Source organism: Nannobrachium achirus, assembly GCF_963921795.1.
Source record: "Nannobrachium achirus genome assembly, chromosome: 21".
NCBI lineage: Eukaryota > Metazoa > Chordata > Actinopteri > Myctophiformes > Myctophidae > Nannobrachium > Nannobrachium achirus.
This window is the reverse complement of record NC_137828.1, coordinates 30,003,074-30,016,087: the sequence shown is the minus strand read 5'-3', so window position 1 is coordinate 30,016,087 and position 13,014 is coordinate 30,003,074. Positions and strand designations below refer to the sequence as shown.

Genomic DNA, 13,014 nt, shown 5'->3' with positions numbered 1-13,014 from the left:
ATCTCTTTAAGCAGATAGAAACAGGAGATAGTGTTGCACACAAACCTGTTTGTGGACAACAAGCCTTCAGAGTAGAGTGACAATAAATCAAGGATGATTGACATGTAAACAGCAGTAGAGGTTGTTGCAGCATCCTGCTGCCAGTCAGCCAGTCTGTCTACAGTACGTGGACTGCAAGTCCACAGATCTTTCTGCCTGCCTTTGTGTCCGTCTGTCTGTCTGTCTGTCTGTCTGTCTGTCTGTCTGACATTTTGCTTCCCTGTCTGTTCTCAACCTTTTGAATTTCAAGGACCCCCCAGTTGGAAATGCATTAGGCCAGGGTGCTGTGACGCTAGTCCGGGATGCTGAGAATAATTTGATCATATTTGTAATTTACCAATATATCAGTTTGTGTCAAGTATTTTAATTAAAATAAAATACAATCTGATGAAAAAATGGCCGATGGGGTCGGGACAGCCGTTAAAGGGATTTGAGCGGAGTTGATTGATTGGGCCATACAACTGTCAATCTCGTTATGTGCTCGTTAGTGCTCTGTATGAATGCATCAAAGACAGCCATGGGTCTGATGTCTCATATGCCCCAGGCTACACAAGTATGGATCTTTTCCTAAACGCACATTTTCGTGTATCCGTATAGAAAAATATCTAGGTCCACACGAGTCATGTCAATATCTAGGTTTTTCCAGTCCAAACAGATCCACTGAAGCGGATATTTTGGTAAATCTTCACTTATTTATCCATTTACAAAAAGATCCCGTTTAACGGCTGAACACACACACACACACACACACACACACACACACACACACACACACACACACACACACACACACACACACACCAGAAATGTTGCATAGTTGACCTGTATGTAAAATGTTGAATACAGGACTTTTAACAGAGTATTTTTTACTGTCATATGAAAATTGTAAGGCGTGCTAGGCAGTGGCAAAGAAGCAGCGCAGAATAATGATGCGGAGGAGGCAGGAGTAGCAAAACAAACTAAAACTTTACTTAGAGTCAAAAGGCACGGATGGAACATAAAGCGGAGCACTTACAGTAGGAACAAGAGTCGCAAAGCAACAAACGATGTACGCCTCACAGGGCTGAGGAAAGAAAATAACTGAGAGCCTCACAGGGCGGAAAAGGAATAAACTGAGCGCTAGGGTTGCCAACTCCCAGAGTTTCAAATACGGGACACTTTCTAAGGAGACATGCGCCGCCGAAGGCGGTGCCGAAAAATCGGATATCTTCGGTTATAAAGTTGGCTAAAACGGGTATTTTCCTATATTAAATCATATTTTTCCTTTCACAATATTAATTCGGGTGTCTTTGGGCCAGCTAACCTATTACCTTAAAATCATGTAGTGTAGTCCTATATTGTATTTCTCTCAATTTTCCAAAACATATCGCCTAGGTCTACCTGGTCCTAATGTGCCCACTCTCTGGTTACCCAACACTAGTTTAATCATATTGGCATACAGCAATAACCATTAGGTTTTAAAAACAAAATCAACGCATGCTTATTTCACATACCAGCCTGTCTGGGGTCGCTTTAGTTGGCAGACAAGATTACTGTAGTGTTCCCAGGAATACCAATATCCATGGCTTATTTTCTGTTGCTTGCCTGCTTTTTCACCTTTTTGTTTAGCCTATCACCTATCATAGATTCATGTCTAATATGTTTGTACACAATCTTCTGGCACACGTTTTTTTTAAGACATTAAACAATGTTCTGAGCCGAGCACTGTCGTATGGTCGCTCGCACGCACTCGTATCGTCTCTCGCAGGCAACTTGTGGAGTGAACCTTCAGCCCATGCTTGGGAAGGGAGTGTGTAGGGGGCGGAGACTGTGTCTTAGCAACACTGTGTTAATAAGCCAATCAGCTGCTTACAAACAGCGCAGCGCCTCTCACAGCAATGGGATGCAGCACTTGTCGTCTCAGAGGAGAGCAGAGTGGAAGTGGAAGCTCTCTGACAGGCAGAATCGCTGTCATTTCTCAATTAAATCATCCCGTCATTCATATTTATCCCCCAACCTTAAAATACGGGACAAAGAGCGTCCCGTTTCAGTTCAATACGGGACACGTCTTTTAGTTTCCAAAAAAGGGACGATCCCGTATTTTACGGGACGGTTGGTAACCCTACTGAGCGCCTCGCAGGGCAAAATAGACTGGTGGAGCCCAAGGGGCCAGGAAAGCGTTATTTAGAGTCAAAAGTCCAACACAAGAGCACCGGGCAGAGCAACGTCAATACACGGTATGCAAGTGTGCCGAATGAGGCACGCAGGCCCACATAAGTAGAACACCAAACACACAAATTAGCAGCAACGAGGTGCAGCTGAGAGTCAATGAAACCAGAGTCATAGAGCAAAAAGGGTCAGTGGAGGGGAAAAAAGGACAGGGGGCGCTGAGGGACAGTGCAGGCACAACAACATTTTTACTTTAATAAATCACACGCATGAACTGAGGAATGTTCGTTGTGGGCGTACAATTTTTGGTATTGAGTGGATCATCTCCAAAAATTGTTTCACATAAGTCGACCTCCTGGTGGCGCTATAAAAGGCAGATTAGAAAAATACCGGACAGACATTTTACCATGCCCCCTGCATGGAAAGTTTTATGCAGATCGGTGGAGTTATAGTAAAAACACAAATCAGCCTGTTATAGAGCCACCATGAGGCTGATTTGAAAAATGTCAAGTGGCATTTCTTCCTCTGCCTAGTGGAAATGTGCGTGCAAAATTTCACGGAAAACCGCACGCTGTGTTCACTATTTGAGACATTTTGTTCAAAACAGAGCAGTCCTGCAAACTTTGGAAGCCAATCTTAGCCAATCAGGAAGGAATATGAAAAATCTGAAAGACCCATTTTGTTTAATGACTAATAGAGATACTGTGTACCCAGTTGTGTGATGTTTGAACAAAATCTGTATGAGTACTGTCTAAAAATGTGTTTTGCAGAAATCAGCGTCCTGGTGGCGCTATAACAGGCCCATGTGAAACAATTGGGGCGGAGGTGGGCCAGAAATTAGCTGTTCACAGACGGAAGGACAGGCAGATGGACGGACAGACGGACAGATGGACAGACAGACACACAGACACACGGACGGACAGACAGGGTGCAAAAGGTAGTCTCAGCCATAATGCCTTTGAGCCTAGCGGAGACAATAAAGATCTCAGTAGGCCTACACTGGGCTCATTGCAGCTTGGTTAAATCCTATGGCTTTGATCCCACATTGTCCCGGACTCGCAGCAGATAATTCCCTCTGCTGTTGGTGCCTCTCCACAGCCTCCCAAATGATAATGGCGGTCCAACCAGGCGAGAACAGTACAACTCCATTTGACACACAGCGTGATCCCACTTCTGCCTGGTGTAAAAACAGCTCTCACACTGATCCTGGAACGGAGTGTGAATGGGAGGTCAGCCGGTTCAATACGCACGTACCACGTGTACCCCGTCTAGAAGGCGGCCGGGGCTGTGGCGTGACCTGATTGCAATACCCCTGGTTGGATTCTAAACAGCTTGGCGTGCTCAGCATGTTTTATTCCCCTGGTCCTGCTATGGTGAGTTACAATAGGGCCCGAGAGCGGCGGGGGCTACACCGACTCTATAACAGCCAGACACCGCAAACCGCTGAGAAGCTGGGGACTGTCTTTGTGCACTCATCCTGAAAGGGAGAGAGGGAGAGAGATGTGTGTGAGAGAGAGAGAGAGAGAGAGAGAGAGAGAGAGAGAGAGAGATGAGAGAGAGAGAGAGAGAGAGAGAGAGAGAGAGAGAGACTCTAGGCGCAGGGGAATTGGATGTTGTGTCTTGACTTGAGACTACTTCAGGCTGGGTGGGAATGGAGCTTTGTGTGTTGTGTGCCACAGTGAGGCAGAAGTTGGAAGAGGGCTTGGGGAAGGATGTTGGGAACGATTATGTTTTGGCAGAACAGGAAACGGTTATGGGGCAGAGATGCGGACTGCGGTCAGGGTAACGAGAGGGAAACAGAGCCGGATGCCTGGCCTCAGGCTCCAGTGGTAGTCTGTCTGTCTGTCTGTCTGTCTGTCTGTCTGTCTGTCTGTCTGTCAGCTCTATCCTGGTGGTCTGGCAACACCAGCTGCAGCCACCCAGGGGTGCTGTTGCGCAGCCTCCACCGCTCACTTCACATGGTTGTCATTTTTTATGAACTCATCCGTGGTTTCGGTGTAGCGTCTTTGCTCTGACCGTAGGATGACATGAGAAGCACACAATGGATGGAGAAACATGGGACAAGCCTCTGGCAGGATGTAATGCCAGCTAGAGCAGTGGTTCTCACCTTTTTAGGCGGTGACTCCCAAAATAATCATATTTTAACTGGGGACCCCCTCCCACCCTGTCAAGCTCTAAGAGTTGATCATTACATTTTGTATAACACGGTTCTAGTGTGAAAATAGCAGATCTACATGCTCACAACGCCTCACAGAGGCGTTGTGAGCATGTAGATCTGCTATTTTCACAATTTCTGCCTCTAATATTGGACAGTTTGGCCAATGTTTAATTTGTCATTTTAGAGGTATTAAAAACCCCTTAAATTGTGACGTTAGAAATGTGCAGATACCCTCTATACACTTAAACTTTGTTGGTTTGTTTACTGTTGAGAGAGAAAACAATGTTACACATTAAGTTAATCATCTGGGGACCCCCCTGGGGTCCCGACCCACAGGTTGAGAACCAGTGAGCTAGGGCAGTGGTTATCAAAGTGGGGTCCAGGGGGACCCTCAGGGGTCATTGATTGGAATCCAGGTTGAGATGTCCGATAATATCGCCGCCCCGCAAATATCAGTATCGTTGATATCGGATTAAATCGGGACAATATTGGAAAATCGGATGCATCGCAAAAAAAGCCAATATGTATAGATTTAACTACTTTAAATATATACATTCCTAATGCAACATACATTTTTTCAAGATTCTTTTGAAAATAGATCTACAAGCTGTCAACGTGTCGCTTGGTGCCGTGTTGTGCGCTAGTAGATCGTCTGTTTTTAAATGTGGCGAAAATTATTCGGATTCTATATGAATCCATTCAGCTGGGAACCCCCTCAAGCAGAGAACCACTGTTCTATTTCAGCTAAAAGAATATTCAACACCACTAATGCTGCATTCTTTGAAATTATAATTAAATCATTCCCTCTCTCCCTCCCTCCCTCCCCCCCCCCCCCCCCCCCCCCCCTCCCGCCTTCTCTCTTACTCTCTCTCAGAAGGCAGTCTTCACGAAGGCAGTGTTGATAATGATGGCAGCATCTGTGGCAGTGAGGCCGCTTTCTACAGGCAGAGTGAAGGTAACACACATGATGCGAGTTGTGTTGCGTTGCGTTATGTTGTGTTGTTACACTGGCAAGATTGTGAGTCATTACGAGGGGTGTAACGATATAGTAACTGAATCGAAAAATCGATTTTAATTTGCAATGATCTACTATATCATTTGCAAAAGCAAAATATCGTACCGTTTTGGCTTTGTATCGTATCCTATTGTTTTAAAATGCGGTAATCGGTATCGAATTATTTTGCAATACAAATAATTGATTGTATGGAAACTAAGTATTTCTGCCTTGTATTTGGCAATTTTAAGAGGGAAAATGAAAAAGAGGGGTCGAATTACACTTTCCATTCCATATAGCTCTTGGTCTATCGATAAATGTGTGTAATCTCTGTGTTCATGTCAAGGTGGGTTTGTCCATATGTGTTGAAATATAATGTCCATGTATTTGCTAAAGATAATCACAGTGTTTACTTCCGTAATAATAGATTTTTTTACACGTTTTACACAGATTAAAGTTTTCCTAAATAGTTACTATATTGATTTTAAATAATTGAATTGAATCATATCGCCTTGAATGAACCTATATCGTCCATGTATCGTATCGTTTACCATGTATCGTGATGCGTATCGTATTGCTGTTAAAATGTATTGTTACATCCCTAGCAGTCATGCTATGATGATTCTTTTTCATTCTGCTGTCGTGACATTATCTGGGTGTTTGAATCCACGGGATGAGTCACAGTCTTTGGAGACACTGACTCACACTGTGCATTAAAAAAGCCAGATAATCAATTAGCATCAGTGATACTCAAAACTGTGTGTGTGCACTCCACCCCACACACACACACACACACACACACACACACACACACACACACACACACACACACACACACACACACACACACACACACACACGACCTTGCACACTAATTAACATGAATGACGATAATGCGCAATAAGTACAGTTGAAGGACTGAAGTGCCCCCGCCCCACGCAAATAAGCAAAAGTAAAAAAGACAATCCTCTCTCCAGCAACAGAGCTAATTTATTTGCTCATGATTATGAGTTGTTTGTGCAACGATACAGATCTGCCATTTAGATGGTGATGATGTTCCTCAGAGGACTGAATGCAAACACATAGGACGTGTGCCTGATGCCTGATTTGGAATCGCACATGAGTTCTGGGCGGAGCCGTTTGTTTTCACACTCGTCGGCAGGTTAGTTACTCACCAGCGTTAGTTTCAGTGAGGTTAGGGTTAGGGTTAGAGTTAGGCATAGTTTTACTGAGGTTAGGGTTAGGGTTAGGTTTAGGCATACTGTAGTTTTACTGAGGTTAAGGTTAGGGTTAGAGTTAGAGTTAGGGTTAGGGTTAGGTTTAGGTGGTCGCACCTCCGCGCGGTCCAAGCGAACAAAAAGGAGCGCACCCTAGCTCCAGTTCAGCCAATCAAAAGCTTCCATGGGCGGGGTTTGCCCAGAACTCATGTGCGTTTCCAAATAACGCGTCACTGATAGACTAGAGAAAACACACTATTATGGGATGGTGTTAGGATTGGATTTGCAATTAGCATTAGGTTTAGATTAATGAAGTTAAGTTAATTTTGGGCAAGAAGTCTTCAAAAGGAAGTCCGCAGTCAGCACATGTAACTCTGTGTGTGTGCGTGCGTGCGTGCGTACATGCGTACACGCGCGTGTGTGTGTGTGTGTGTGTGTGTAATCTCAGGACACAGCATGGCAGAGACGCTCACAGTTGCACTGCGGGTGGCTGAGGAGGCCATAGAGGAAGCCATCGCCAAAGCGGAGGAGTTCAGTGACAGCTTGGTGAGACAGACTGCATATACTCTACATTGTACGTAGCCTGGGATCGCTTCCAATTTCGGGCTTTTGATCCGGTCGGGAGCGGATGGCGTCCTACGTCTTTTTGTAGTCAAAACGGACTACACTTTGGCCGGAAACACCAAACCGGAATCAGTTTTAACCCAAAACAATTCCCCGCGCTCAATGACATAATTTTAGTACCTACCCAATAAAACCCTTGATGAGGCGTAGTTTTGAAGGACCTTTGCTGAGTCACTCTATGACTCTCTGGGCTCTATTGTTGTCTTAAGTACCAGCTCTTATGCCTTAACTTAAAGGCCTGTCCATACTGTCTCTGACCACCAAACCTTTTGGCGGAAAGGTCTGGTTCAACTACAAAATTACGTAACTCGCATTTTCGGAAAAGCATTACCTCGAATTATTACACGGCCTGGTTGAATGCTTGATTCTGATTGGTCAAGTGCTGAAATCAGCGGTGAATTATAGGCGTATAATGACCGCTGCGCTCTATAACAGACCACTGCCTAATCAAAGGCTCAGAGCACCTGCTGCATTCAGGCTGCGCTGCGTGAATTTAGGGCCGTATCCAACACGACAGCCATGTAAACAAACACACAGCGTAATTTAGCATCTAAACGTTGCTCTCAAGAATGTTTTTAAAAACATTTGAGGCGAGAAATGGACAACGCAGTATCAGAAAATGGATTCTATTTGATCAGCACTTTCCAAGGCGACCCGGCCGTGCTGTGCTGGGGGACGCTCAGTGCAACACTTTCAGCAGTCTGTAAACAAGGAAATACTTTGTTTAGTTTTTAGTTTTGCGCCTCGGGGATTATCAGCCTGTTGTGTCCATATAACCCATAATGACGTTATAAAGACGTTATCGCATACTTAGAGTTCGGAAAGCTGCACGTTGGAAAGTTGGACTCTCCGACGGAAAGTTCGGTGGTCGGAGACAGTATGGACGACAGGCCTTTAAGTTAAGGCATAAGAGCTGGTACTTCAAAAAATCAAAACAGCCCTCTGTCCCTGTTTCCTGTCTTTCCTCACTGTGTACTATCAATAAAGGCAGAAAAGCTCCAAAAATGTCAAGAAAGTAATTGAACTGATAGCCCTTTGTTCCCTTTCCCTCTGTCTGTCCTTCTCCCCCACCATAACCCTCTCTCTCTGTCATCCATGCTTAATTTATGCTCTGTCGTGCGGCAAAAAAACGCAGATACACAAGCCCCACACCGTGCCGTGGAGACGACGGGTTGTGGGCTTATACGTCGGCTGTTTTCATCGTGCGAAAATTGTCGTACGATGAACCATTCGCTGGGCTTAACTTCCTCTCTGTTCTCTGCTCTTTCATGGTTTTCATATCAGTGAGATGCAGCCCTTGGTTTTGTCATTGAAACTCGAGCCAAAAGCCTCTTGGTAATTCGCAGCCACTTTGAGCAAGCTTTAACAAGCAGCCACTTTGAGAAAGCTTTGACGTGTACGTGTGTGTGTGTGTGTGTGTGTGTGTGTGTGTGTGTGTGTGTGTGTGTGTGTGTGTGTGTGTGTGTGTGTGTGTGTGTGTGTGTGTGTGTGTGTGTGTGTGTGTGTGTGTGTGTGTGTGTGTGTGTGTGTGTGTGCGCGTGTGCGTGTGCAGGAGAAGCAGAATGAGGCTCGGTATCTACGGGACCACAAAGAAGAGCTTATAGAGGAACTCGCCACAACCATTGTACAAAAGGTAGGCTGTGTTTCTTTCATTCAGTTCATGTTCACTTGTCACGTTGCATTTCAACATAACAGGAAGAATCCATATAAAATTCACTATCAAAGTGTGTCTGTCTGTCTGCTTGTCTCCACCCTCCTTCCTCTGCGTGTCGCTGTCACACTCTGGATATCAGGGACGTGCAGAGAATGTTAGAGAGGCAGGGGCTGACATTTCTAAAAGGGCCTTTTGGTGAAAATATTGAAAATATTATTATTTTCCGTGCTTGATACCACACTGAACTAAGTATAATCAAGTCAATACTGGAGATGTGGCGTATGGCATGGATTTCTACTCAGAGAGGGCAATTCTTTCAACATAAGATGCTGCATTCAAGTTCAGGAGAGTTTGGACAAGGCAATTCTCTTGAATGCTGCCTTCAGGTATGGCATGGAAAGAGGGCATTTATGGTCTTCTTCTTCTTTCGTGTATCATCATCCTTGATGATTGGTTGACGACATTTTATTTCACAAGATTTCTTGTTACTTAGGGGAGGCCTTGGGGCTGGCTGTCGTCTTCTCCCCCTTGCTGACGTCGGCTTAGGCAGGGTTTGAACCACTCACCTTCCGCATGAAGGGCATATGCACTAACCACTACACCAACGTCGCGCCCCATTTATGGTCTGGAGAGGGCACTTTTTTACAGACAGATAAAAGGGCATGAGGCTCAAGCCCCCTTTGATGTGTGCACGTGCCTGCTGGATGATGCCGTGGCATTATATTAGTCATTGTTCCGAGGTACCAGTCCAACAGAAAATAAGAGAAAAGACTGGTCACAACCTAATGCAGAGTGTCTATAGGGGCGGGACTTCCGTCTTTTTTGACCAGTCACAACACTTGTTTCGTTCACAGAGAATTAAACAGATTTGTAAAGCGTCAACAGGGGTTACTTGGAAAGAGAACATGGAAAATGGAAACATTTATTTTACTCTTATGTTTAATTATAAGACATTATCAAATGTATGTGAACATGCTGCTCAGTATAGCTTTAAACCAAATTAAGTATGAATTTCACTGTTATAGGTCATTTTATTTTCAACATATTGACATAAAAACTGGACTTTTGATGTCAGTATTTTCTAGTCAAAATGTTGTTGTCGATTAACTCATTCCCTGCTAGGCCCGATAGTCCAGAGAATATGCTAATGTCCCTCCCTTCCAGGCCCGATAATCCAGAGAATTTCCCGTTTTTGAAAAAAATTTAGTAGGCACGATAGCAATCGCGAAATTGCATGTTTAACCCCCATAGCAACCCCATCTTTCAAACATGGCAGCCATCTTTGTTTACATTTTAGGAAAACATAATGGCTGCTAGTTCATGAATGCCAACGGATTTCCATTTGGATTTTTTTGTTTGAAGCTGTGAGCAATGTGCAAACACGTGGTGCATGATCTAGGCATGGACATGACATTATCAGTGCACTATGAATTACATGGAAGTCTATGGAGACAGAGGCATATGAAAGTACGAAGGTATTTGCAAATGGCGGGGTATGAGTTTTTAAAGGGGTACTTGGATTCAGCAATCAGGAAAAGGGGGTAGGCTACTGAAGCCCAAAAGGTTTGACAACCACTGCACTTAGGTGCCGGCTACACGGAGCTGGATATTTCTGAAGCTAGACATTTGCTAGACATTTTTTTGTGCGGTTGGGGCTTGCAGTCACACGAAGCTGGATATTTTGGCCGCGAAGCTGGATATTTTTGAAACCGGATAAATAAGTGGAGACATTGAAAAATATCCGATTCACTGGAACCGTGTAGACATGGAACCCGGAAATCTCTGAAGACTTTACTGTGTGTGTGCTTGTCCCCCTAGTGGAGGTCTGGGGACTCAGATTATTTTAGACCTAGATAGCTTTGTCGTGTGGACCGAGATATTTTTCGATGTGGATATCTGAAAAAACGGGATGTATGAAATATCCAGCTCCGTCTGGCCTAGGCCTAAGACAACGCATAACGCAGGTGTCTCCCAGAGCTAGCCAAGGGAGGACAAGCATAGCTAGTTGGTGGGGGCGTGGTTTGCAACATACACAAGGTAATAATAGCAAAATGGCCGCTGTGTGATTATGGATCAATGTCTGTCTTTCAGATCATCCAGAGAAGGAGGCGTTCTGAGATGCAGGCAGACTATGACTTGGTCTGGCCCCAGTCCAATCATCATCCTCTGATTCAAGCTGCCAACCTGCCATCTCCCTCCCAGCCTCACACCTCCTCCTCCCAGGGAGGCCAGGACCAGCTCAAGACCTCCTCCTCCACTCTGTGGGTCAGTCTGTAGACAACTTATTTCTATGCAAACCAGGGGTGTAGTTGTCCCCATTTAAAATGAAGCAAACAAGGAACTCAAAGTTCTTATGATTGGCCGCTTTAGTTGTGCTGTTCTGGCACCAGAAGCAGCATGTTCTCCATAGGATTCCATTCATTGCCCCTGAACTTTTACATTTGATTTTCTTACCTTAATAAACATTGTCATAAATACTTTATGGTTCCTGTTGCTAGTTTAAAGCCTCGTTTCAATCACCATGATATGCGTTTTGTGAAAATATGGTCCAGTTTATGTTATAATTGATGTTAAAGCAGTGTATGCTATAGGAGGGGCTTGTGATCATAGGCTTGTGATGATTCTTCTTCGTGTGCTTTATTTTCGGCAAGCTCAAGACAATGTCCCATGTATCCCTGCGGTTGCGCGTGACCGTTGGCAGCCAATAGCATGCCTTTGGTACCATTAAAACGATGATGCCGGCACCCATACAACGGCCAAAAAAGCTTCATTTGCGCAGCATAGAAACCAATGGCTTTCCACTGTCGATATTTTTTTACAGTCTATGATGCAAACATTGAAACTGCAAGGGCGCTCGGGTAGCGCAGTGGTAAAGTAGCTGCCCACTAAAGCTGGGCGATATTAGGAAAACCTTCGATATTCGATAACGTTGTTGAAAACCTCGATATCGATATTACTCACGACATTAGTAAAAACAATTCCACTATATAGTTTTTAATGTTTTTCTGCTTTAGGTCAACTGCCTGCCTAACACAGATAATGCATAGCATATCCATGCATGCACACTACACAATACACATGCCTCATTTCCCCTCACTTCATTCATTTCACTTCTGCACTGCCAACGGAACTTGCCCTTCGGGCTCGTTCCTGAGGCAACGCAGGTGTGATGATACCTGGCGATATAGCATACCCTCTCGTGTAATATTGCTTAATTACTACAGGCTGGGCTGCACTCCACTGCTGTTTCCCTTTTCATTCTTCTCAGCTCCACCTCACCATATGTACTGTACCTACAGTAGGCCAGGCATTTTCCCTTTAGCTCCTGTTTGGATGACCCAAATCTCAGGACCTACAAACAGCCAACGGCACGCACGCACACACACACACACACACACACACACACACACACACACACACACACACACACACACACACACACACACACACACACACACCAGCTGGTGTAATTGCTTGGCAGAATTTGTGTATATGCGTCAAATGATGCCTGTGTGCTATTTTCCATCAACACACCCGGGAGTGTGAACCCTATTTTGTATATCTATATGAGTTCTTACTGATTATTGTCATTTTGAACCTTGATTGTGACTTTGACCTTTTGCCCCCAAAAGTTAATCATCTCTTCGGTGCAGCCTATAGCAGGGTTCTTCAACGTTTTCAGGCCAAGGACCCCTTAGTTGAGAGAGAGATGAAGCAGGGACCCCCACAACCTTTTCAGAGATTCTATAGTGTCAGTGTTAAACAGCACAATCATCAGTGTATTTTGGATTCATGTCAATTTGTCTTTTCAGATACGTATTTAACCGCTTGATTCCTAAACATAATAACATCAGTAAACTATGCCTAAACGGTTAAATGTAACCTCATTCCTAACCCTAACCTCAGTAAAACAGTGCCAATACCTAACCCTATTCCTAACTCATTCCCTGCTAGGCCCGATAGTCCCGAGAATATGCTAATGTCCCTCCCTGCCAGGCCCGATAATCCCGAGAATTTCCTGTTTTTGAAAAAAAAAAAAAAAAAAAAAAAAAAAAAATATATATATATATATATATATATATATATATATGTATATGTGTGTGTTGAATAGAAACACATATATGAAGCTTATTTTTTATAAAATATTTTCGAAACATTATTTTTATTTTAGCATCCGTTT

At 44.2% G+C, this 13,014-nt stretch overlaps 1 protein-coding gene across 1 annotated transcript in view; it reads left to right on the top strand.

The window, feature by feature from the left end:
* LOC308306676 (rab effector MyRIP-like) overlaps positions 1 to 13,014 on the top strand; it is a gene marked incomplete at both ends in the record, with an annotated part of 272,832 nt that overhangs the window by 223,178 nt on the left and 36,640 nt on the right. The window contains 4 exons of the mRNA XM_080751717.1: positions 5,220 to 5,300; positions 7,005 to 7,102; positions 8,733 to 8,813; positions 10,926 to 11,099. Of these exons, the coding sequence (XP_080607843.1) occupies positions 5,220 to 5,300; positions 7,005 to 7,102; positions 8,733 to 8,813; positions 10,926 to 11,099 (434 nt within the window). The remainder of the gene's footprint in view (positions 1 to 5,219; positions 5,301 to 7,004; positions 7,103 to 8,732; positions 8,814 to 10,925; positions 11,100 to 13,014) is intronic.